General features: G+C 41.5%; 1 protein-coding gene across 1 annotated transcript in view; it reads right to left on the bottom strand.

The window, feature by feature from the left end:
* Positions 1–19482, bottom strand: part of ERLEC1 (endoplasmic reticulum lectin 1) — a 48416-nt gene extending 28934 nt beyond the window's left edge. Inside the window, exons 1-8 of the mRNA XM_030195842.1 lie at positions 19262–19482; positions 12045–12149; positions 9065–9145; positions 4495–4572; positions 4286–4349; positions 3967–4010; positions 3498–3721; positions 308–437 (exon numbers count right to left, since the gene is read on the bottom strand). Coding sequence (XP_030051702.1) covers positions 308–437; positions 3498–3721; positions 3967–4010; positions 4286–4349; positions 4495–4572; positions 9065–9145; positions 12045–12149; positions 19262–19426 — 891 coding nt within the window. The 5' untranslated portion in view covers positions 19427–19482. The remainder of the gene's footprint in view (positions 1–307; positions 438–3497; positions 3722–3966; positions 4011–4285; positions 4350–4494; positions 4573–9064; positions 9146–12044; positions 12150–19261) is intronic.
* Positions 19483–27257: the final 7775 nt, after the last annotated feature.

The raw sequence follows: 27257 nt of genomic DNA, 5'->3' as shown, positions 1-27257 counted from the left end.
GAGACAGGCCTGGAAGTCCAGAAAAAGTGGTGAGGATTAACTAGGGCTCCCTCAACCTTTGAAGTGTTAATGAGGGGTCCAAACACAGTATCTAGCTACACTCTGGAGTGTACCTACCTCTCCCCCATCCCCCCAAGGCACACTCCTCTTCCATCCCTCTCCCAGCACTCTCTCCTCCCCCTCCTGGTACACTCTTTCGCCCCACCTTCTCCTCTCATGAGGTCCAGCATAATTTCTAGTTGATCGTCCCAAAACCTTTCCACTGAAAATCAAATCTTTATTTACAAACAATAACCATTAGAAGTACCTCCTTCGCCCTCCTGAAAGATGTCTTCGTTATTTCTTGCTGTCGCTCAAATTTGTCAAGACTATGGGGTCTACGAGGGGATCCTGGAAGAGACTGGCAAAATATGTCATTCACTGGAGATGCTCGGTACCTGTCCGAAAGGAAAGCAGAAAGACAACACAAACACCTATCATCACTTATATAGTAAGGGTTTAAAATCCACAAAAGTATTGAATCTTCATCCTACTACATTTTAATTTTAGGAAGGTTCAGCTTTAATTCACATACCTCAAATCTGTGAAAATCAAAGGGCCTGTTTACTAAGGTGCATTAGTGTTTTTAGCACACTTACACTTAGCGCGTGTGCTAACCATGTAGGCGCCTATAGGGATATTAAGGTACTTAAAATGTTAACACGCCTATAACGCTGCTTAGTAAACAGGGCCTTAAGTGGTTAACAGGTAAAGTTAAAGAAAATAGAGAAACCAAGAATAGGGAGGAGGAGAAACACAAGAGAATGCTAGGTTACAATTTCTTAATAAAGGGATTAAGAGAAGGGAACAACCATTAACGTAAAAATACAAAAGGAAGGTCAGTACAAATCCTGAAAACATATTAAAGTTAAGCAAAAAAGGGGTACAGAGTTCCAAAGTGTAGGAGCAAATATGGAAAAATATGCAGATCTCGTGTGATAGGAACGAATACGTAGGTACGAAGGGACAAAAAGAAGGTGCTGATCAATAAAGTGAAGGGTATATGGAGTAAGTGAATTAGTGCACAACCATTGTAGAATTTGCTACTTGGAATTATCTGCACTTTCACAGGAGAGAAGTCTTTGCTCTTTGAGTCAGACCAATGGTCCATCTAGTCCAGTATCCTGCTTCCAAGTACCTGACAAAATCCCAAATAGTAGCAAGATTCATGCTACTGACCCAGGACAAGCAAGCATGGGGAAAGCCACTAGACTATAGACTTTCCTCCAGGAACTTATCCAAACCTTTTTTTTTTTTACCTAGCTATACTAACTGCTGATATCACATCTACTGGCAACAAGTTCCAGTGCTTAACTATTTGTTGAGTGAAAAAAAAAAAAAAAAAAAAAAAAAAAGATTTCCTCCTGTTTTAAAAATAGTACCACGTCACTTCCTTGAGTATGTCCCCTAGTGTTTGTACTTTTTGAACGCGTTAAAAAAAAAAAAAAAAAAAAAAGTTAAGAGGCATTATAACATTCTCTCTCTCTTCCTATAATTCCTAAGTCTCTGTTTGTTTTTTTGGCAACTGCTACAAACTGAGCAGAAGATTTCAGCACATTGTCCATAATGACACGTAGTTCTTTTTCTTGGGTGTTGATGCCCAAGGGACTCTAGCATCTAATAACTATGATTTGAATTATTCTTTTCAATGTGCACCACCTTGCATTTGTCCACATTAAATTTCATCTGCCATTTGGATGCCCAATCTTCCAACTTCCTAAGGTCTTCCTGCAGTTTTTCACAGTCTGCACGTGTTTTAACAACTTTGAATATTTTTATGTTGTCTGGAACTTTATTCACCTCACTCGCTGTTCTCATTTCCAAACCATTAATATGTTAAATAGCACCAATCCTAGTACAGATCCCTGGGGCATGTCACTATTCACCCTCCTCCACTGAGAAAGATGGCCATTAAATCAATCCACAACAAAACACTGCCTTCTATCCCATGGGTTTTTAATTTTCTCAGGAGTCTCTCTTCTGAAAATCTAAGTCAACCACTCACCTTTATCCAGGCTTTTAACATCATTCTCTAGCGAGCTGGCTGAGGAATTCAGACCTGGGAACCGTCTCCTGGTTTTTATGCTTGACGATTGAATGTTCTCTTTCTATATGGCTGTTCTGTATGCCTGCGTTTGTGAGATTGGTTCACTATTTCTTTTCTTCCCTATACCCAATGGTGGTGTTTTCTTCTGATTTAGATTTGTACACTGCTTAGATCCACTGGTTTTGTACATGTAGTTTACCAAGGTTTTAATACACGCTTATTCATGCAGTCAAAGAAATGAAGCAAATTGGTGAGGCAAGACTTCCCTTGGCTGAATCCATGTTGACTCTGCTCCACTGAACTATGTTTGTCTATGTTTTCAGTGATTTTATTCTTTATAATACTTTTCACCAGTTTGCTCAGCACTGATGTCAGGCTTACCAGTCTGTAATTTCCTGGATCACTCCTAGATCCTTTTTTAAAAATTGGTATTCCACCTTAAAAGAAATACGGTGATGAATAGGGAGCCAGTTTTCTAATTTCAGATGGGGGGGGGGGGGGGGGGGTTAATGCTATCATAATTACATGCACCACAAATAAGCTTAACCGCAGTATTCTGAATTAACTGAAGACAACATATTTGATATTGAGGAATACCAGGAAGAAAAAAAAAAAAAAGGAGAGTTACAATAGTCAAGACGGGAAATAACCCAAAGAACGCACCAGTAGACGGAGGAACTGAGGAGCAAAAAGGGAATGGGCAGCTAAAATTTGTTAAGAGTAAAACAATGATTTCCAAACAACATTAGAGATGTGTTGGGAAAAGGTAAGATGGTTGTCTATCACAATACCTAATATTTAAATACAGCCTTTCAAAGGAATGGACAAACCACTTAGAGACGGAGAATGTGGAAGAACAGCTGGTCCAACCAAGGGAAACAGCACGGAAACTGTCTTTGATACATTTAGTTTCAGGCAGTTTAAACACAGCCAATTAAGAGACTTTGACCAGCTTTACTGAAATATCAATAAACCTGTGTAGAATGTTATTCAAGGGGGAAAAGTAATTGAACATTGTTTGCATATATAAAGGTAATTCCTAAAGATTCTAAAAGTGCAAGGGGTGGGGGGGTGGGGGAGAGAGACAGATATTGAAGAGGACAGGACCCAAAACAAGGCCCCTGTGGTACACCACAGGTGAGCGAGACAGCAGCAGAAAAAGCGTTGCCATTTTACCTGAAATGTTCTATTAGGTAGATAAGAGTCAAACCAAGATAACGCAATGCCAGTACAGACGATTAAAGTAAGATCTGATGGTTCACCAAGTCGAATGCTGAGCTAAGATCAAGAGAAATAAGGAGAATTTCCCTACCACTATCTAAGGTGCGATGAATGAAATCTGAGAGTGTGATAAGAGTGCTCGGTGCTAAAATGTGATAGGGATGCAAGACATTAGTTTGGGGTAACTTACCTATAATTAGGATGATTACACAACAATGGTGTCAGTATCAGGACTTCATATTCACAAGTGGTGATTTCTGCTATGGAAAGGATCTCATGCTTAGCTTCCGGATGACAGATGTACATCACAGTGCTCACTCGTGGCTGATTCTGTTTCAGGCTACAAGGTGTTCCATTTCCCATTGCTACTGGATAGTATGGAGTCTTCTGCCCATCGATGTTTTTAGTGGGAACCTAGGTTAAAATAGAATGCACGCTAGAATGACTTCATGTTGTGGTGTGTGTTTGAGAGGACAGTTTTAGAAGTATATCAAAATTTTTCAGTGCGCCATTAATATACACAAGGAACATGGGGAAAGGGGGGTCATTTTTCTTCAGACGTGTGGTATTCAATCCATGTCTACAGCTACTTTTTTTTGCAAGACGTATTCGTTCATATTGGATCATTGCTCATGGTGAAAACATACATGTCTACTTACCTTTTTCTTACTGTCTTCTTTTGCATTTTCCTCTTGCTGATCATCTACAGAGTAAGTTTAGAATCTTAATTAACTCCAATTAATATTAAAAAGGCACATTTTATAAAAGAATCTATTGAGACTGGAAGGTACAATATAATGTGTTTCTCTATATCCAATATGAATCAAAGCCAACTAAAAGTGTCACTGGGAGTAACTGAAAACGAATACAAAAAAGGAATCGGTTACCAGTGGGAATACCATCTAACAATGTCTGTGCAACTTATGAAACACCATCTTAAATATTTCCAAGTACTAGAACTTTAGTGAAAAGACTAACCTGCTTCCCTCAAAGGACTCTTTTTGATCATGTTTCCAAGGTAATACTCTTGACTGTTAAACTTCTATAAGGAAAACACAAGGTTAGAAAAACTACTAGTACAAACAGACTCCATGAAGACCACTGTTAATGCTTTTCTCTGTTGTGGTTATTCCAATTTTTCTGCCACTTTTTACACATACCAAACAGAGACCAGAAAATTCACGTACCAGACCTGTTTCTTTTTCATCGTGATACTGTCGAATGTACTTCCCGTGGCATACCTCGTATGTCCAGTAGGATTCAATCTAAGAAATGTTCACATTTGAAAAGTAAGTCATTCAGCATCTAGGATAATTACTTTGGCAAAGTGCTAACATTGTAACACAGTAGATGATGGCAGAAAAGACCTGTACTGCCCATCCTGTCTGCTTAACAATATCAAAAAGATATGATGTCATACTATGTATACTTGATCATGATTTGTCCTTGCCATTTTCAGGGAATGGACAGTATAAGTTTTCCTGGCACTAGCCTTGTTCCCCAGCTACTGAAGCTGAATCTGTCCAGTTATGATCAGGGCACAGACTGTAGAAGTCTACCTAACCCTGCTTAAGCACATAAGTGTTGGGGGCTTTGTGTTCACCGAGTGACCTTTTACCTCTCGGACATCTAGGGGTCCAACTGATTTTTTTGACGGCTTCTTGCTTTTAATATACCTAAAAAAAAGATATATATATATGCGTTTTTGCCTCCAAAGCAATCTTTTTTTCCAAAGTCCCTCTTTGCCTTCCTTAGCAGCACTTTTCATTTGACTTGCCATTCCTTATGCTGTTTCTTATTACTTTCAGTTGGATCCTTCAGAAGGATTTTCTTTTAGCTCCAATAGCTTCCTTCACCTCACTTTTTAACCATGCCGGCTGTCATTTGGCTTTCCCCCTTTAATACATGGAATATACCTGGCCTGGGCTTCCAGGATGGTACTTTTGAACAGCATCCACGCCTGATGTAAATTTTTGACATTTGCAGCTGCTCCTCTAAGTTTTTTTTTTCACCGTTCTTATTTTATCATAGTCTCCTTTTTGTTAAATGCTAACATATTAGATTTCCTGTGTGTACTTACTCCTGAGCCAATATCAAATCAGACCATATTATGACCACTGTTATCAAGTAGCCCCAGGACCGTTACCTCTTGCACCAGATCATGTGCTCCACTAATGACTAGGTCTAGAATTTTTCCTCCTCTTGTTTGTTTCTGTACCAGCTGCTCTAGAAAGCAGTCTGATTTCATCAAGGAATTTTACCTCCCTAGAATGCCCTAATGTTACATTTACCCAGTCAATATCAGGGTAATTGAAAATCACTCATTATTATTATGTTCCCCAGTTTGTTAGCCTCCTTAATTTCTGATAACATTTCTACATCAGTCTGTTCATCCTGGCCAGGTGGACTACTACTATTACTACTACTATTTAACATTTCTAAAGCGCTACCAGGGTTACGCAGCGCTGTACAGTCTAACAAAGAAGGACAGTCCCTGCTCAAAGGAGCTTAAAATCTAAAAGGACAAAAAAGTGCAGTCAATCAAATTGGGGGCAGTCTAGATTTCCTGGATAGAGGTACAATGGTTAGGTGCTGAAAGCGACATTGAAGAGGTGGGCTTTGAGCAAGGATTTGAAGATAGGCAGGGAGGGGGCTTGGCGTATGGACTCAGGGAGTTTATTCCAAGCATAGGGTGAGGCGAGGCAGAAAGGGCGGAGCCTGGAGTTGGCGGTGGTGGACAGTAGTACACTCCTATCACTATCTTTTCCCCTTTACACATGGAATTTCAATCCATAGGGATTCCAAGATGTGTTTTGTGTGCTGCAGAATTTTTAGTCTATTTGATTCAGGACCCTCCTTAACATACAATGCTACCCCTCCACCAATTCGATCCACCCTATCACTATGATATAATTTGTACCCTAGTATAAGTGCCCCAACTGGTTATCCTCCTTTCATCAGGTCTCAGATGCCTATTATATCTAATTTTTCATTTGGTGCAATATATTCTAACTCTCCCACCTTATTTCTTAGGCTTCTGGCATTTGCATATAGGCATTTCAAACAAAGTTTTTTGTTCCTATCTACATCTTGCTCAGCAGCATCACTATGATGTCAAAGTCGCAAGACGCGGACCAAAGCTCGATTCATTGATTCAGCTTTAGTTGCGTTTTTAACGGGATACGTTCTTACGAGAAACCTAAAGAACAGACCGAGCAGTAGCTTCGGCACAAGTTTTTCAATATAAACATTCGTGAATGAAAACAAGATTGGTGAAAAGACTCCTGATGCAGGCCTGACAGGCCGAAACACAGCTGTGTCGAGTCTCAATCACCTTCCCTTTTTAATTTTTATAATCAAACTTTTTAAAATTGATTTCTACAAGGTCTATTATTATTTTTAATTTTAGTCGTCTTTGCTGTTTAAGTCATTTTTATTCACATTTTGTTTTGGGGGGGGGGGATGGGAGCTCATGCCTGATTCCTTCTAGTGGTCATCTAGTCATTTAGGGCAACGTTTTGTGCCTTATTTGTTATAAAAATAGGTCTAGCTCAAAATGTTTTAGGTTTAGTCCTGAACTGTTTTTGTTCCATTATGGCTGAAAAACATCTAAGTCTTAAGAACACCCACATCCCACCCTTAATACGCCCCCTTGAGATTTGGACGCACTGCAGAACAGCAACATAGAAAAATGTCAGAAAAACAGGTATCAAAAATACTGATTTGGACGTTTTTGTGAGAAAAACGTCCAAATGATGCTTTCAAAAATGAGCCCCCTGGTCTGCTCTATCTCCGTTTTAAATGCCGATGCCTGCTTTGCTTCCCAATTACTGGAGTTGCCATCTAAGCACTGCTAAGTTTGCTTGGTTCCTTGCCTTCTATACAGGTTTCCTTTGTGTTTATCCCACACATCTTTGAATTCCGATCTTCTCTATCACCTCCTGCGGGACGGCATTGCCTGAAAGCAGGCAAAGAAAAGGGGCTTATAAGGGCATATATTCATAAGGATAAAACAGGAAGCAGTGCACAAAGTCTAAGGAACCATTTGAAGGGAGATGACCCACCTATAACCCTCCCCAAAGCCACACCCACTTTCAGTTGTGTGCGAGACAATTTAGGCGCACAGTGTTACAGAATAGCGCTTAAACAGATCCACACAAGTCCTAATTAATGCCAGTCAACTGATTGTTAACAGCTCAACTAATTAATTTTGAATGCAGATCTGAGATCTACACAGAAATCTGGGCAACCTTTATAGAATCTGGGGGATGGTGTCTGATTAAAGACTACAAGGATAGCAATCTCATTAACAGATGAGAAATAAAACCTCTAGGTCTAGAAATAAGTTTAAAAAACAATTGCATTAACTAAAATTTAGCCTTTATTTCTCAAGGCTCCTGTCTCATTTCTTCACAGTGGAGAAGCAGTCTAATGATTAGAGCAGCAGGCTGAGAACCAGAGATATCCAGTTCAATTCCCACTATGGTTCCTTGTGAACTTGAGCAAGTTACTTAACCCTCCAATGCTTCAGCTACAAATTTAGATTGCAAGCCCTCCAGGGACAGGAAAATACCTACTACACATGAATGTAACTCGTTATGAACTACAACTGAAAGCTGTTGAGCTAAATTCAAAATCTCTTCCCCTTATTTCAATAGTTATAATGCCAGAGTGGCTACCCCAAGAAGCAAGTGAGGACAAATCTACTCTAGCTCCTACAGTGAAATTTAAAGGAATTATTTTTTAAGAATTTGAGCTATCAGTGAATGTGTTCAGTAGGTATTACCTGTGAGTAAGAGCTTGCAGATGAGGTAATTCATAAGAGTTTGTATTTAAAAAGATTACTAAATGGACTTAAATGTAACATCTAACAGTGACAGTGATCCTGGAAGCAGATATTATAAAGAAACTTGCTTATCAGTGAATGAGGCCCAGTACTGCAATCTGGGTTAACTCCCCCTTAACACCCTCTTACCCCTCCTACCATGTGTACTGTGAGTCTGGCCACTAGGTGTCACCTTTGTACAACAGCTGGGACTATTACTTTCACAGCATTTCCTATCCCAGCAAGTCAAGAGAGCAATAGCTGGTCTCTGAAGTACAAAACCCAGATTTTTTTTTTCATCTCTTTGACAAAAGGTTTAATCCTGCTTTGGCAATGATCATATCAACAACCTGCTACCTGGCCCATTGATAAATCCCCATGTTCTTTGAGTTTGAAATCTGAGCCAAAAAGCCCAGAAGAAAATGTGTTCCTAAACTTAGACCTTAAAGCTCTAGAACTGAAAGTAAATGTCCCCCACGGCCAAAGGTTATGCTAAAGAACCTGTGGCCAAACCTCATACTGAACTATTCAATGCACTCTCCATCAGCCAGAGACATTTATCCTTTATACGCGGTGACACGTATGGTCTAAACGAAGTGTTAGTTAACTGTGTTAAAAGCAAAAGTGATGGCTTGTGGAGGAGTGGCCTAGTGGTTAGGGTGGTGGACTTTGGTCCTGGGGAACTGAGTTCGATTCCCGGCACAGGCAGCTCCTTGTGACTCTGGGCAAGTCACTTAACCCTCCATTGCCCCATGTAAGCCGCATTGAGCCTGCCATGAGTGGGAAAGCGCGGGGTACAAATGTAACAAAAATAAATAAAATAATTAAGAGCAATGGCTTGGTTCTCCAGCAGTTCTAATTTGTGGCAATGCATGCTAATACTACAGGCCCGTGCTGTACAGAGAAGTCTGAAGATAACCAAGAGATCATACCCTAAAAGAGCAGCTGCTTTGCTTATACAGAGGTTCCAAAAGCTCTCCAGGAGTAGGTCCTTTGTAGTCTCCTTCTTCTTCCTGACAATGGAAAATGTACATATTGACAGTGTTTAAGTGTAACTTACAGTACCTGGAAGGAATGGACAGCACAAACATTACATTACTTCTACACACTAGACACCCTGCTTCTGACAGACCTCTTCCTTACCTGTTATTTTATTTATACCCCACATTTTCCCCACTAGTTGCAGGCTCAATGTGGCTTACACAATAACATGGGTAGGCTACAGTTATTACATCACAACATTGAAAATGAAATCATCCAGAATACACGGAAGGTAACCGGGGCGTTCTGAAACTTCTGTTTAACTTTCCTGTTTGTTTTCTTTTTAGTTTGTACACTGCTCTGCACTGTCTTGGCAGCTACAGTGGTCTAGCAAGTCATATGCCATATATGCTGGCTGTAAGGAGTACCTGTTGAAAAAAACTCCAAACAGCTCAAAACACTGCAGCCAGGTTCATATACAAAATCTCTTGAGTTGAAAGTACCTTCCCTTTATTACTCTACACTGGCTTCCCATTAAAGCAAGAATCACTTTCAAATTATGTACCTTTATCTTTCAAATACTACATGGCACAGCACTATATGGTACCATTAATAAACTTACCTCAAAGAAATGCTAAATATGAGGCAAGAAACTCTCAGACTATACCTCCCAAATTGCAAAAAGGTGATCTACAAAATGGTCTACTCTGCAGACTTCACTTACCTAGGAACCAAATGGTGGAACTCCTTACCACCCAAAATAAGAAATGTACAGGAATATACTAGATTCTACAAAATCCTCAAATCATTCCTATTCAAACAAACCCTCACAAAGAACAACCATGTCTCAAACAATTAATTATTACCTGAATTGGTTATTACTCTATTTACCATTACCTTTCTCTCTGCTTTATGTACAAATTCTCATTCATAATAGATTTTCTAAATGTTAAACATCTATAGCTATCCCAGTATGTTTATGATACTGTATTGTAAAATTAGATTCTTACAACAAATTACTTTATGTATTATTCTTTGTTATGTATCCAATACTGTTTATTGTAAGCCATATTGAACTCAAACTTGTTTGGGATATATAAATGTCATAAATAAATGAGCTAGTTTCAAGTCCATTAACATGTCACTTAAGATTATTACTACTAATGATTTCTAAAGTGCTACTAGGGGAGGAGGGGACTGTTTTCTTTTTCTCTCTTTTGTTGTCTCTTACAATTTTTGCTATTAATCACCAGAGACCATCAGAAACCACACTAAAGGTGGTTACTGTAATTGGTTGGTTGGGGGCTGGGGGTAGAGGACTTGTACTTCAGAAAAATGTGAATTTGATTTTGTATATGGTTGTTTAGAGCACTTTTTGTTTTCTTGATGTACTGGAACCCTGTATACATTGGTCTGTTTTCTGTTTGCTCACCAATAAAAATTGCTTTAACCTAAAGTGCTACTAGGCTATGCAGCACTGTCTACATAAATGTAAGTATGACTGCTCCATGGAGCTCACGGTCTAGCCAGGACAAACAGGAGTCTAAGGAAGATGTTATTTTTATTAAAGAGGTGTGGTTAAGATTTATATCTCAAAAGGTGAGATTTGAGACTGGATTTCAATATGGCTGGAGAGGGAGTATACTGCACCAACTTGAGAAGTATATACATAGAAACCAAGCAAATGACACAGCAAGGTAGAAAGTGTGAAGATAGGGTGGACAATGGAGGAGAAGGATTCAAATAAGAGTGGCTTAGCTGATAAAGGGGGTTCATAAGGAAGGGTACAGGGGAGGGGAAAAAAAAAGCAGATAGGTAATTAACAGCTGCAGAACGAATGCATTCAGGCAAGTAAGAGAAGTCTGAACTCTATAAAGAAGTGGATGGACATCAGTGTAGTTACCTGAAGAGTTACATGAGAATTAGTTCTGTGGCTGAACTTTGAACAGATCATAGTAGAGAACCCATGAGGCCCTGGATGCAGGAGCCAAAGTGACATTTGTGAGCACATCAGCATTTTGGTTAACATTCTCAGAAGGAAAGATATGTATAGAATGTTTGTACGTTTGGGAAGCTTGCCAGGTGCCCTTGGCCTGGATTGGCCACTGTCGTGGACAGGATGCTGGGCTCGATGGACCCTTGGTCTTTTCCCAGTATGGCATTACTTATGTATTTAGTTACAATTCCTATTAATGCAGGAAGTAGTAAGAAACTAATTACTGCTAAATAATGATGAAAAGATAAAAAGGTAAAGAGGTCACTTCACAAGCAAAGGATGAAAGTATCACCTATAATCAAGAAGTAAAATAATAAACCTTGAAAATGACAGTCTATGAAACGTTGTCTACATTAGACAGAAAATTAAAAACATGTAGAGGATATGAAAGCAACAAAGTACAGTAAAAACCACATTATCTAGCACAAAGGGGAAAAGGTGAAACAGTAAAACAGTAATCAAATATGCTGGTTATCCGAGAGAACTCTGCTTCCTGCTCTAGTCTCTCCCCTACTAGGCAGCAGTGTGCATGGAACTTGAAGGGTCAGGATGGTACTGGAGTGGAAGTACACAGTGGTTTGCATTTGATATCTAGAAGTTGCTACTTGGAATTATCTGCACTCACAGGAGAGAGAAGTCTTTGCTCTTTGAGTGGTCCTTTGCTTGACTGTATGGAACTGACAGTGGACTGTCATGTCAAATGTTATGATTTGTGTTTTTAATTTGACTGTAATGTGCTTTAGGGCCTCAGATTAGGTGAAAAGCAGATAATGAAGACAAATACATACACAGACTTAACCCCTCATTTTCAGTTCTGTCCGTTGTGGGCAGGGAAGTGATGCTCAAATGGGTAAAACAGAGAAATTAGTAATCTCTCACTGAGGCACCCATATCTAGAAGGCAATAACATCTGTGTCCACATTATTCAGACTTACCTCATTCCCATTTGCTAGTAATGGAACCAAGCATTTATACTTTTCTTTATCTGTTGTTGTCATGATGACATAATTATCTTCTCTGTACAGGATCCCGGTTGTAGGCTGAGAAGAGAACAAAAAAAAAGTTAAGCAGAGATCGAAGTTTTCTTGCAGGGCTGCGCACATGAAAACAGGTAATCATGAAGCAGACCTTGAGGTGCTTTTAAGTCTTGCAGGCTTTACTCAATGTGAGAACTGCGTTAAATGTGCAACAGCTGTCTTCTCAAATGCAAGTTTGATGTACTACTGTTCTTTCACACTCCAGAAAACTGAGTCAGCAATTTGCAGTGCAACATTTTAAAATGAGACAAAAGAACAACGTGCATAAAGAAAGAACCAGAACAATAAAGTGGCAGTAAACTCATAAAATGGACACATCCTCTTTTGCCTGTCGCAGAGCACTGGGAAGAGAACATTCTGGAGGGAATTCAATCGCTAAAAAACTTGAGAGTTAAGGGCTATTCTATAAAAGGACACGCTCAGCGCAAATCTCATGCTTAACTTTTGGGCACCATACTTACGCCTGGTAAAAGCACGTGTAAATGCTGGTACTCAACTTTAAGCGCGCTTCAGGTGAATTCTGTAAATCTGCAGCCCCGCCTCCCACTACCGGCTCTGTTATCCAATCTCGGCTAAGCTCCTGAGGATCCATTTCTTCTGAACAGGATTCCTTTATGTTTATGTCACGCATGTTTGAATTCCGTTACCGTTTTCATTTCCACCACCTCCCGCGGGAGGGCATTCCAAGCATCCACCACTCTCTCCGTGAAAAAATACTTCCCGACATTTTTCTTGAGTCTGCCCCCCTTCAATCTCATTTCATGTCCTCTTGTTCTACTGCCTTCGTATCATGCTCCCTTTTCAGAAATGAATGATTAAAGTTAGGTGCCGGGCTTATAGAATAGTGTGCAGGAGATGTATGTGCAAAATTTTAAGATTGCCAATCAAACATATAAACGGCGAGTGCCCGTACTCACTCGCAAATGCGCAGTAGAGAGACTTCCCTCTCTGCCCCGCCCCCGTGTTAATACGTGATGACGGGGGCGGGACAGAGAGGGAAGTCTCTACTGGCATGCTGCAGACGTCGGAACCGCTCCCCCTCCGCCCCTACATCTGGCCCAAGCACTGTGAACTTACATCACCACGCAGCAGCAGGCACATCAGCAAAGCTGCCGTCGGGCTTCCTTCTCTGCCTTTGTCCCGCCCTCGCCGACGTTACGTCACACGAGGGCGGGACACATGCAGAGAAGGAAGCCCGCCCTGACGGCAGCTTTGCTGATGTGCTTGCTGCTGCGTGCTGAATACAGTGCTGCTCGGGCCGGGTGGAGGGGCGGCGGCGGGGGGGCTCGGAACCCCCCATTCCAAAAGTAGCCCGTTTTCACGGGCTCAAAGGCTAGTTAATATCAATAATTGGTTGTTAGCTCAATTATTGATGTACCTGATCTCATTAGTCAATTTATTTACACGTGCATTTCTGCTGCACAAAGTTTGACCTAGAAATTTGGGCGCACTATATACAATCCAGGTGTCTATGTATGCAATTCACCCAAAACCTAGGTCCATGCAGAAAGAAATCTGAAACAAAGCGCAATAAGCATTATTTATTTATTTATAACATTTGTATCCCACATTTTCCCACCTATTTGCAGGCTCAATGTGGCTTACATAGTTCCGTAAGTGGTGATTACCAGTTCCAGAGAGGAGAAATACATAGTTGAGGAAGAGGAGACATAGTGGATTAGGTTACAGGAAAGAAAGTTTGTCTTATGATAAGAACTGAAAGATATTAGGTTAAACTTCATTCATGACAGATTAACTTGATTAATTAGGAATATTAAACTATAAATCAGGATAATTGAGCATAAACAATTAAGACAAAGAATACATTTTTGTATAAGTACGTTTTGTTAGTTGGTATTTAGGATGAGTTGTTATTGTATGCTTTCTTAAATAAATAGGTTTTCAATAGTTTACGGAAGTTCACTGTGTCATGGGTTATTTTTATGGATTTTGGTAATTCATTCCAAATTTGCGTGCATATGTAGGAGAAGCTAGATGCATGCGTTAATTTATATTTCAATCCCCTACAGCTTGGATAGTGGAGATTCAAGAATGTACCTGATGAGCTAGTAGAGTTCCAGGTAGGTAGGTCAATATCACTTAATTATGAGCGTCTTTAAGTGATTATTATGGTTCAGTTTTATAGTTTATGTGCAGTCTGTGAGCACTTACTATCAGTCATGCTTTTATTCGCTGGAACACTAGATTACTTCAGGATATGACAGAAAAGTCCTTTACCTCTGACAGTTCACACGATCACACTCAATACTTACCAGTTTTTCCTACATTTACCCTCTGCATTACTCTGTTTTAATGTCTGTGTCTCATTGGGTACATACATACGGCAGCATCAAACTCCTCCCTCCATCAACCACTCTCCCCAAAATCCCACAGCCTATACAAAAGTACCCAACATCAGCAAAACCCTACACATTTGCCCAAGGTCCATAAAAATGACTGAATATATTAAAGGTTATCCCTTACTTCAGTATCAGTTCCAAAAACAAAATCAGCCCTTTGCAATTTCTGCGCATGCCTGCCAACAGTCGGGTTTTTATAACCCTCCAAAACAGAAGATAATTTGAATCACCACAAAGCTCTGTTGACAGCTTATTCCAACATGGAGGAACTGCTACTGAAAAAGCCCTCTCTAATCTGGAAAGCACAAACCTAATTCAGCCCCGACAGCCACCCTGGCCTTGACCGATGGAACAAAGGGCTCTTTCTGGTACATACTCTTGCAGTCAATTCTTCCAATGTTTTAGCACCAGGCCATATATTGTTTAAAAAAGAAAAAACAAAAACAAACATCAACCTCTTGAACTGTACCTGAGAATTAATGGGTAACCAAAGTCGCACCTCCAAACATGCTGCCATGTCTTAATATTTAATTTTTTTTTTAATTTTAGTTACATTTGTACCCCGCGCTTTCCCACTCATGGCAGGCTCAATGTGGCTTACATATACAGGTACTTATTTGTACCTGGGGCAATGGAGGGTTAAGTGACTTGCCCAGAGTCACAAGGAGCTGCAATGAGAATCGAACTCAGTTCCTCAGGACCAGAGTCCACCACCTTAATACAAGCCAATAATCTAAATTTGTCAAACAATATATGCAGCAATTTCCGACAAGTAACCTATCATATTGTCCCTTGGAGATATAACAAGAGACAATCCAGCCCAGTGAATCAGTGATGAAAAAAAGCCTGATTCTAGCTCCTGGAGAAGGGAGATCAGTCGCTATCCACAGTGAACTAGAAATCCTACATCATCCTACAATTCAGATTTCAGAGGACTCTGGATTTGGGAATGTGGTCTGGAGATTTATAATCTGCTCTACCAGCAAAAGAAAAAAAATTTCTACCCACAGCTGTGTACAAAATAAGCAAATGCTTCTCAAAATGTACAAACAGAACACATTACAATGTAAGTCAGGGGCTATTATATTGCTCTGCTATACCCACTACCCATACTTCTGTGCTCATATCAAATATCCTCTTTTTAAAAAGTCACTGCACACCTCTCTTTCCTCTACGCATTTCAACCATTTCTCCTACCCACCCCCATCCTCCCACCCTGTCAGACTGTCATAGTAATGCTTGAATGTTTTCACTTATATACACTGTCAGCTAGCACATTTGCTTATTTCCGATCTGACGAAGGGCAACCTTCGAAAGCTAATCAAGAAATGTATTAAGTTATGTCCAATAAAAAAGGTATCATCTTATTTTCTTTTCCATGTTTTATTTTGTTTGATTTCTATTGATAACCATTTCTCCCAAACCCTGCACTCAGACTTTTCACCTTGTCTTCAGTTCACTCAAACCCAGCCTTCGCAGGTACTGTTTCCTACCTTTATAGTTCACCCCACACTCTTGTATCCTCCTCTCTCTGCACCTTCATCACCTGCCTATGGTCTACTGCCACAAATGCTCTACTAGCTTATTAAAACCCAGTAAGTTCTCTTGGCATTCCTGCAACTGCCCCACCCAGGTCACTCAGATGTTCTATGACAAAGTGTTCTTCCTTGAAAGCCTGGCAGCCAGCTGTCACGTTTGTGACCGTTTCCTTGTCTGTACTCACCTCACCCTCTGGTGGCCAGACCTGGTGGCTGCAATGGACTGTCTATTGTCACCCGTTCCAGACTTCAGCCTAGTTCAGTCCAGATCTTCCGGGCTGCCAGAATTGCTTCCTTGTTTGTACCTGAACAGCACCCATAGTTGCCTTGTGATTGCTGCAGCTGATGGGCTTTATTAATCACCTAGAAACTTCTGTGTTTGCCTTTGCACCGTCTAAGGTCCCTTGTATGTGGGTGTGCTCTGTGCACTTCTGCCTAGTCCAGTTTTATTCTGAGTTCTTGCCTGGTTCTTGTTTGTTTGTGTGTAGTTAGCTTTGGTTTTATTGTTTAGTTCCTAGTCTTGCTTCTGGTCTGTATTTCCTTGTCTTGTGTCTGTGTTCTTTATTAGTGACTGCTTGGCAGCTTTTAGTCCTGACTCCCTCCTGTCTGTGTTTCTGTCTTAGTGGCTACCTGGCAGCTTTTAGTCCTGACTCCCTCCTGTCTGTGTTTCTGTCTTAGTGGCTGCCTGGCAGCTTGTAGTCTTGACTCTGTTGTGTGTGTCCTGCTGGTATCCAGTTCCTGCCCAGTCCGGTAAGTCCTGCCGGCCACCTGCACCCAGGGGTTCAGCTCCTGGGGAAGGGTGGTCAAGTGCAGGTGAAGTCTTGCTCCAGTCCTGTGTTCCAGTCCAAGTGTTCTTGCCAAGTGTGTTCCTGCTTTGCTTATCCCTGTCTGCAGTCCCTGCTTTGTGTGTGTCTTAGCCCAGTGTTGGTTGGGGTGGTTTTGCCTGCCACTGCCGCTCCTTGACAGCGGCCCAAGGGCTCACAAACCTAGTTGCTGCTTTGAGACCTGACACCAGCGGTGGGCCCCACTGACCTTCTGATTGTGTACTGAAGAACCCTCACCCCACCTTTTCCTCAGACTTGCTGCTGGCATGCTTCACCAACAGTTGGTTACTCTGTTTAATATTTGTACCAGGTAGCCTTCGATGAGTTTGCGCTATGTACTGTCTAAAACCCCCACAAACACCATGCAGTTTATACTTAACTGCGAGCTATGTGGTGCTGGAAGAAAACAAAACAGCTTTTCAAAGCATGGCACCACAAATAAGCCTGTAGAGAAGGTAGGGGGGGAGATTAAAAACTAGAGAAGGGGCGAGCCAGCTTGAAGGAGATGGGGGTGGATAAAATATGGTATCTCCCAGTTTGTCTGGTGACCGTCTTGGGTCTCACATTGTCAAAATAAGTTCAAACTGGCCTCTGGTTGAAAAACAGCAAAGATCTCTGAGCTATAAAGAGCTCCCTTACCTAGTCTGTATAATACTGTAAAACTATATCCTATTAACCCATTAGTGCCCAATGTGCCCATATATGGGAATAAATATGGGAACATTGGGCACTAATGGGTTAATGTGGCTATGTTTACTTCACACAACATCAGCTTTATATAAAATAAGATGATTTCATAACTGTTTTGCTGAATAGGCAAGGCACTCAAGGAGCCTGACAATATCCACATATGTTTTGCACTGTACTGCAGCTTCAGAAACCTGAGAACAGGATTTGAAGCTAAGTTCAGTATTCTTGAAGGGCAAGAGAATCAGAATAAATGTAAGGCCAAGGCCTGCTACCAGTAGCCTCATCTGTGCCCATCCTCTTGGTTTGCAAAAGTGTCTATTGAAGCTCTTCTCAACTATATAAGATTCTAGTATAGACAATTGTTACTCTGACTTAAACTCATTCCTAAGCAGTGGTCTGTACCTTACTAACCTCACACAAGTGATCAGACCAACTCTGTGCTGGTGAACTAGTATTTACTTGCCCTAAAATTTCTCAACATATATAGGTATGTGAAGAAAAGAGGATAAATAGAAAACGTTCAGCATCACAATTAGGATATAGTCATCAAATATGTTGATTGCACCTTCTTGACCATACCACATACTTAAAATTCATAGCATGCAAACCCTCCACATTTTCACTATAAACCCTGAAATTATACTTAGCAGTACAGAGAGCATTCGACTGGAACACTGTCACCTTCTGCAGTTCCAGAGGGGTACCATGTTAATCTTGAGCAAAAAAACTACCAAAGAGGTTTATCACACCTTACAGACTAACCGCCCAATATTCAGCGCTATTTAGCCATCCAGCACTGGCTCCTGGCCGGTTAAATAGTGCTTAACCGGCTATCAACAAATATTCACTGGGAGATATCCAGTTATCGCCCGTTGAATATTTGCAGTTAGCACGCTATAACCCGCTATCTGCAAATACTCAGTGCATCGCTGGCTAAGTTTGGCAGCCAAGCTGGGCCACCGAAATAGCAGGCCTATCTTTACACGGTTTAAACTTCGCAGGCTGGCGCTGAATATCAACTTCACGGGTTAAATTTAAACCCGCCAAAATAAACTGGATATTCAATGCTGACTGGCAACCATGGGAGGCAGCCTGGTTAACTACTACTATTTAGCATTTCTATAGCGCTACAAGGCATACGCAGCGCTGCACAAACATAGAAGAAAGACAGTCCCTGCTCAAAGAGCTTACAATCTAATAGACAAAAAATAAATAAAGTAAGCAAATCAAACTAAGTTAACTCCCATGGTCTGAATATCGGCGGGCCCCTAAGAGTACACAAGCTCAGCCTTTGAGGGCTGCAGTTATGCTTTCAGGCTCTCCCTGACCCACGTGCATAAGACATACAAAGAAGGTGGTATGCATGCAAATGCTCACATTCATGGCGGCAGCGGCAGCACTCCCCCCCCCCAGAACTGAACTTCTGCACCTATTACAGGATAACCAATTCTTTTGAGGCATAAGCTTTCAACCAAGAGTCCACTTCTGCAATGAGGTAGCTGATCTCAAGCAGAGTAAATTTTACACTACTAAAATGTTGATCTTCTGATGGGTACGCTACTTTTCATTCAACAACTTGTGAAAATAACAAATAAGAACTTGGCAATATTAAACTTTGATTACTTGAACGATACGTGCACGCAGACGCCCCACAAACCCTCTGATGGGATGCAGTAACCGCAGTTTTGCCTATAGACACTAACCAGAGTAACTTCGGGACCGGGCCAGGTGAGCCTGAAGGGGATATCATCGCTGATGGAGGGGAGAGCTCTAGCGTTACTGCCAGCCGTCCCCCGCAACACCGAACACAGCACGAACAACACCGGAGCACCAAGCAGCCCGCTCATCTTTATTCTCCCCATACCCATTTTCCCTTCGCCGCTTCGCGAGCCGGACCGAGCGACGTAGCCAATCAGCCGCCGGCGCCACGTCAGTTCGAGGTACGTTACGAGGAGACGTCACTAGCAGTCGGAAGACGCCAAGGAGGTTTAAAACACAGGAGCTGAAGTGATGTCAGAACGCTGCCAAGTAGGTCAGATTAAGTTTCCCTTCCCAGTGCAGCTGTCATCCCTGTTCACTCAAAACAAAGCAAGCAAGCCTATGAGCTGCTGCATCTATGTTTATTTATTTTTTTATTGCATTTGTATCCCACATTTTCCCACCTCTTTGCAGGCTCAATGTGGCTTACAATACATCATGAGTGATGTTGTCGTGCTTTATTGTTGGTAGCGTTTTTACTTAATCTCATTTATAGTTTCAAACATGCCAGCTTGAGCAGAGGAAGTATAATAACAGAATTTATTTTTGTTACATTTGTACCCTGTGCTTTCCCACTCATGGCAGGCTCAATGCGGCTTACATATTGTATACAGGTACTTATTTGTACCTGGGGCAATGGAGGGTTAAGTGACTTGCCCAGAGTCCCAAGGAGCTGCTTGTGCCTGAAGTGGGAATTGAACTCAGTTCCCCAGGACCAAAGTCCACCACTCTAACCACTAGGCCACTTCTCCACATAGTAACATAGTAAATGACAGCAGATAAAGACCTGTACGGTCCATCCAGTCTGCCCAACAAAATAAACGCATTTTGGTATGTGATACTTTATATGTATACCCGAGTTTGATTTGTCCTTGCCTTTCTCAGGGTACAGACCGTAGAAGTCTGCCCAGTACTGTTCTTGTACTAAGTTCTGAAGCTAACATCGAAGCCCCTTAAAATTTACACTCCAGCCCATCCCTATCTATTTAGTCATGATCAGGGCGTAGACTGTAGAAGTCTGCCCAGCTCTCGTTTTGTTTCCCAGTTACCGGCGTCACCACCCAATCTCTGCCTAAGATTCCGTAGACCCATTCCTTCTACACAGGATTCCTTTGTGTTTAACCCACACATGTTTGAATTCCATTACCATTTTCATCTCCACCACCTCCCACGGGAGGGCATTCCACATATCCACCACCCTCTCCGTGAAAAAATACTTCCTGACATTAGTTCTGAGTTTGCCCCCCTTCAACCTCAATTCATGTCCTCTAGTTCTACCGCCTTCCCGTCTCCGGAAAAGGTTCGTTTGCGGATTAATACCTTTCAAATATTTGAACGTCTGTATCATATCACCCCTGTTTCTCCTTTCCTCCAAGGTATACATCTTCAGGTCAGCAAGTCTCTCCTTGTACGGTTTGCAACACAAATCCCATACCATTTTCGTAGATTTTCTTTGCACCGCTTCCAGTCTTTTTTCATCTTTAGCAAGATACGGCCTCCAAAACTGAGCTCAACACTAACAAATTACTACTCTACCTTTTAAAAGTTATTCCTTTATTATACTTCCTCTGTTTACATCCGTATGCTGCACAAGCCAGCATGTTTGAAAATATAAGTGAGATTAAATACAAATGCTACCAACAATAAAGAGCGACAACATGGATGCAGCAGCTCATAGGTTTGCTTGCTTTGTTTTGAGATTATGGTGATGACGGCTGCATGGGGAAGGGGAAACTGAGATATACCTAATTAGTTTCAACATTTTGACATCAGTTGGGCTCCTGTCTATTAAACCAAGGAGGTTTAATAAACAGGAGTGGAAGTGAGCCTATCTAGTCCACTGTAAGGAAGGAAGCCAAATAGGAAGTCTAAGTTTCCCCTGCCCAGCGCAGCCGTCATCCCCATTCACTCAAAACACAGCAAGCAAACCTATGAGCTGCTACATCCACATTGTCGTTTTTTTTTATTGTTGGTCCATCTGTAACAAGTCTAAAGCTGTTTCAATTGGATAGGCAGTATCTTAAAAGGTGGAGGACAAAATTATTTTTGTCATCCCTAGGGTTAATGAACACATTTGTAGTATCCATATTTGGACAGTATATACAGTATGGATACTACAAATGTGTTCATTAACCCTAGGGATGACAAAAAAAAAAAAAGCTTAGATGTAATACAGACTGCAATAGTACTCATGTAGTCTATGCCTTGAAATGTATGTGTCCAAAAATATATGTGGGAAAACCACACAGGCTTTAAAACAGCGGTTAAATGATCACAGATTTAATATCACACATCAACGCAGGGAAGCACCCCTGGTAGCTCACTGCATAGAAAAAAATCATGTGTTTATGGATTTTAAATGTACAGTTATAGATCACGTAATTGGGTTCCAGCGGGTTGGTAACAGAGATAGGGTTTTGATACAAAGAGAACAATGATGGATTTTTAAGCTAGATACCCTAGCCCCAAAGGGTCTCAACAATCGGATTGAATGGAAGGCGTTTTCGTAGCTTGCCCACAACATGATCAGGGGAATGATGGTATAGACAGACAATCCAGTAAAGATATTCGGCCCCTTTAAAAACTAAGCAGTCTGTGATTGGACGTACTTGATGGCTTAGGTTTTAAATAACCCCAACGCCATGTTAAACTAGCAGGACCCTCTGAAGGTAGGATTCTCTCTGCATTTTATACGCTAAGCTAATCCATTGGTCATAAGTACATAAGTAATGCCACACTGGGAAAAGACCAAGGGTCCATCGAGCCCAGCATCCTGTCCAAGACAGCGGCCAATCCAGGCCAAGGGCACCTGGCAAGCTTCCCAAATGTACAAACATTCTATACATGTTATTCCTGGAATTGTGGATTTTTCCCAAGTCCATTTAGTAGTGGTTTATGGACTTGTCCTTTAGGAAACTGTCTAACCCCTTTTTAAACTCTGCCAAGCTAACCGCTTTCACCATGTTCTCCGGCAACGAATTCCAGAGTTTAATTATGCGTTGGGTGAAGAAAAATTTTCTCTGATTTACACTTTCATTGCAGGGCAAATTAAGTAGCCAGGGCAAGCAGTGGCTTCCCCCATGTCTATCTCAACAGACTATAGACTTTTCCTCCAGGAACTTGTCCAAACTTTTTTTAGACCCAGATATGCTAACTGCTGTTACCACATTTGAGTGAAAAAATGTCTTCTTACATGTTTTAAAAGTATTTCCATGTAATTTCATTGAGTGTCCCATGGTCTTTGTACCTTTTGAAAGAGTGAAAAATGGATTCATTTTTACTTGTTCTATGCCACTCAGGATTTGTTTTAGACCTTAGTCATATCCCCTCTGCTGCCTCTTTTCCAAGCTGAAGAGCCCTAACCTCTTCAGCCTTTCCTCATATGAGAGGCATTCCATCCCCTTTATCATTTTAGTTGCTCTTATATTCCCTTCCTCTCTGTCCATCAGGGCTGGTTAAAAGCTGGATCCTTCAGATCTGCTCTATACATTCAGCAGTGGGGTCCATGGAGGATTTGACTTTTATTTATGTACTGCCCCAGATTTTCTGCTGCCTCAGACATGGGGCTCCAATTTGCCTTGCTCGGTCTGTGCTGCCTTAGTTGTATCTTGTGGCTGCCCTGATGCTGTCTGGAGCTTGCTCGGTCTACCCCAGATCCACCCTGCCCTACTCTGCACCAGTGGTGTACCAAGGGCTGGGCGGTCCGCCCCAGGTGCATGCTGCAGGGGGATGCAGGGAGCAGCTGCACAGCTGCTGGCTCCGCCAGTTCTCTGCTCCCTCTGATGTTACTTCTTGTTCCGGGGCAGAGGGAGCAGGGAACCAGCGGAGCCGACAGCCATGCAACTGCTCCCAGCACCCCAGGAGGTAAGAGCAATGCACCTGGGGGGTGTTTCGAGGTGATACGCTGGGGGGGGGGGGTGCACAGTGGCGATCCGCCCTGGGTGGTAGCCAACCAAGGAACACCACTGGGCGGGGCTTACCCTGCCTAGGAGCTTCAGGAATTTTTTTTTTTACATTAAAGTTGGCTTCGGGGGTCTCCTCTAAATTTGACTTTTGAGCAATAAAGTCAGATCCAGAGGAATCCACTGGATCCAACTAATATTAAGAAAAAAATCTGGAAGATGGAGATGTGGCCAGGACAGCCACAGGAGCTGGGGCAGACTGGCAGCAGCGGATTCAGTGCAGAGCAGGGCAAGATGGAACCCTGAGGCAGCAGAGGACCCAGTGCAGCGCATAAGTAAAAGCCAGGTCTTCCATGGACTTGACTGTAGGAATTATAGCGCAGATCCAGTGGATCTGACTTTTACTTATTTCCTCCAGCAATGTGCAGCATTTCTCCTCTCTCTTCCCTCTTCCTCTCCCCTCAGTCCAACATCACCGCTCTCTCTTTCTCCTCCCAAAGCATTTCCACTTAAGCCTCTCTCTCTTTTCCGCTGCTGCCATGCTTCTGAGACTGGGCCTGTGGCAGCAATGAGAAGAAACTAGGCCCAGCACCAATGGTACTGTCGCAATGAGGAGCCTTCGAGTTTGCATGCTCATGAAGGTCTTCCTAGTTCTGCTCCCTCTAATGCATTCTGTACACATCAGAGGGGGCAAGACCAACAAGGCCTTCATGAGCTCATAGGCATAAAGGCTCCTCTGCACTGAAGTTGTCACTGGTGCTGGTCCTTGTCTTTTCTTGTTGCTGCTGCAGGAAAGAAATGAGGAATCAGCTTAAGTCTGGGCCCAGAGATCCAATGGCTCTTCTCCTGTGGGTGGTTGGGCCCCTCTCCATATAGGTGCCTGGGACAGCTACCCCTTTTACCCATTGGCATAGGCGGTCGGTGGCCCAACTGTTTGGGGAGGCTAAAGGGGGCGGGTTTAGGGGGTGGAGCCAGGGGCGGAGCTTATATACATAATTGTCTGATAACACAGAGAAAAAATAAATAAATAAAAATAAAATAATCCCAATTAATACCTTTTATTAAATTTAGATATTAGATATGTATCATATGTCAAGGAATAAAGTGGTTGCTCAAAGCATATTCTAAGCACAATCGCTCAACTGCAAAACACTATGCACAACTTTGTGCAAAAACACGCTCAGAACCTTACTGTACCATAAATATTACATTGGGCAGAACCTAATACACCAATATACCACCCATACGGAAAATGCAGACCGTCAACAATATGAAACAAGGGATCTTATCATCACAATTCTCATGTAGAGCCACAAAACACCCTAATTCATGTTTAATGCGGGATAAAATGCCATAAATAAGTAATTAAATATAAACTTTTAATGTTGAGCACCTGATTCTCAAAGTGGACATGTTCCAAACACTATAATGAAAATAAAATTATCTTTTCTACCTTTTTGTCTGGTGAGTTTTTCTGATCATGCTGGCCCAGTATGATTCTGCTGCTATCTGTCCTCAGTGCAGGTCAGGAAGTCATCCTTGTTAAATATCTCCCTGGCAACCCAGGACACCTCCAGCCAACCCCTCCCCCTCCTGGCTCTCCCAGCAGTAAGGTAAACAAACCATAAACCAATGTCTACAACTGGACAAGGCTAGAGGGCTTTCACTGCAGCTCCTGCAGTGAGGATGGAGGTAAATCAACTATTTAAACCCCTCAGAGCACAGCAGGGGAGGCTTAGCCTGTCCAAGCCTCTTATACCGGGTGCCTATGCCCATTAGAAAAACCAGCCCTGCAAATGAATAATCATAGAAAGTCATCTCAACTTTTTACTTCTTTTCAACTTCAATCCTTGGATCAAGCAATCTCTAAATCTATACTTTCTTCATGGATAGCGGAACATGTATCTTTTTGTTACAAGCAAGTTCATTTCGACGTTCCTGGTAACATTGGTGTACATTCTTTACAATGAATATCAACCTCTACAGCTCACAATGTAGGCCTTCCCTATGTGGACATTTGTAAAGCAGCTACATGGTCCACACGTCATACTTTACTCTGCATTTCAAAATTATGCCAAATTTGGACAAGAAGTTTTACAAGCTGTGTTTTCATAACCTTTTTTCTTCACCTCTCTAAAACCTTGTATCTAAGACTCTGGGTTGCAATGATCCATAGACAAAATCGAGATTTTCTTGCAACCCTCATCTGGGGCGTATGGAATCTGGTGAATGAATGGTTAATTTTAGTAGAGAATATGTAAGGAAAATATTCTACATTTGATGGTAGAAACTGCTGAAACTGACTTTCTCTTATTAGCCACCGCAAAAAGACCTCAAGCTACTGCTCTTGGGGGTTTGAAAGACCCTAGGCACCAGCTGCATATCTAGATGGTTAAGCATGCCCAAGATACGATGTTTCAAGTGACAGTGATACCTCGGTTTTCGTCGGTAATCCGTCTGAAAACAATCAGCGAAATCCAAAACCAACGAAAACTGAGGCAATAATTTTGAAAAGTATTTTATAGGGTTTTTTTTTCACCTCTCACTTTGGATGTCTCTCACAGGAAATGTTGTACTGTTGTGTGCTACAGAAGTAGAGGTTAGGTGAGAAAAAGAGAAGGGTTTTCCCTGTCTTCAGAGGACAAGTACAGTATGCACACCGATGAAATCCGAGGCAACCGATGAAAACTGAGACAAATTTTTTTGAAAAAAACCCAACAACAACAACCGAAAATGACGATAACCGATGTCAACGAAAACAGAGGTTTTACTGTAATTTATAGTTAAGAAAGTATCATTTGTTATAGTCTGTGATTTGTAGTCTGTCTAACCCCCCCCCCCCCCCCCCAATCTTTGTATTTGTCATTACCTCAGCTGGTTATTCCTCTTTGTTAACAAGAATATGTAGATTAAAAGACTGATTTCTTTCACTGACCATTTGTAGATTGGATTTATTTATAGAATGGCAATTCAACAAATTGGTGCCCGAACAGTGGGGCAAGCTACCTCTGCCATTGGGAAGTCAGCACTGGAGGTGAGACTGCTTTTATCCTTTTTTATATATAAAGGCTTATAGCCAGTGCTTTTCTAATTTGCAAACATGCTTCCAAGAACTAAAGTTAATTAACTCCTACAGGAAAAGGTCAGTGAATTGCTTTTAGATTGCATAATGGAATTACACAATTTTTGTTTGTCTTGTTGTCTGTATTTTGTTTCCATTTCATCTTTAAAGGGTGAACTGTTACCAATTGAATTACACTAATAAATTGCCAAGGTAGTGAAAGGCTGCATGGTTCTTATACACATTGAGCCTGCAAATAGGTGGGAAAATGTGGGATACAAATGCAATAAATAAATAAATACAGGTTAAATTTCCCTTCTGGAATAATGGATTTTTATAGAAAGCATGGAAAAGAAAATAAGATGATACCTTTTTTATTGGACATAACTTAATACATTTCTTGATTAGCTTTCGAAGACCCAGGGAGAATCTGCTACAGTACAAGGAGAAAAAATCCACAGACAGAATTCCCCTTGTAGTGACATACAATCCAGAGCTGGAAAAACTGAGGAAAATCATAAGAGATCTACAACCTATACTCCAGGAGGATGAATTACTGAAAGAGATATTCCCATCCCCACCAGTACTGGCCTTCCGACAACCACCCAACTTAAAACACAAGCTAATCAGAAGTAAACTTCCATCACAGACTGAAAAGGAACAGAAGGGCACATGTCCCTGTAATTTATCCAGTTGCAAACTATGCCAAAATATTTCACAGGACCCCACAGTTACCCACAAAGGAAAGATATTCAACATAAAGGGATCTTTCACTTGCTCATCTTCCAATGTGGTATATATCATTCAGTGTAAAAAATGTAACGAAGGATGCTATATTGGAGAAACAGGCCAGATGCTTAAGACAAGATTCAATTTACATAGACATCATATGAACAATACAGCCAGTAGGGCCCCCACCCCGGTGGGACAGCACTTCACAGAACCAGGACACTGTACCAGTGATTTCACAGTGAGAAT

Source organism: Microcaecilia unicolor, chromosome 3, assembly GCF_901765095.1.
Source record: "Microcaecilia unicolor chromosome 3, aMicUni1.1, whole genome shotgun sequence".
In the NCBI taxonomy this organism is placed as follows: Eukaryota; Metazoa; Chordata; class Amphibia; order Gymnophiona; family Siphonopidae; genus Microcaecilia; species Microcaecilia unicolor.
The sequence above is the reverse complement of the archived record's forward strand: the minus strand, read 5'-3'. Positions and strand labels throughout refer to the sequence as shown.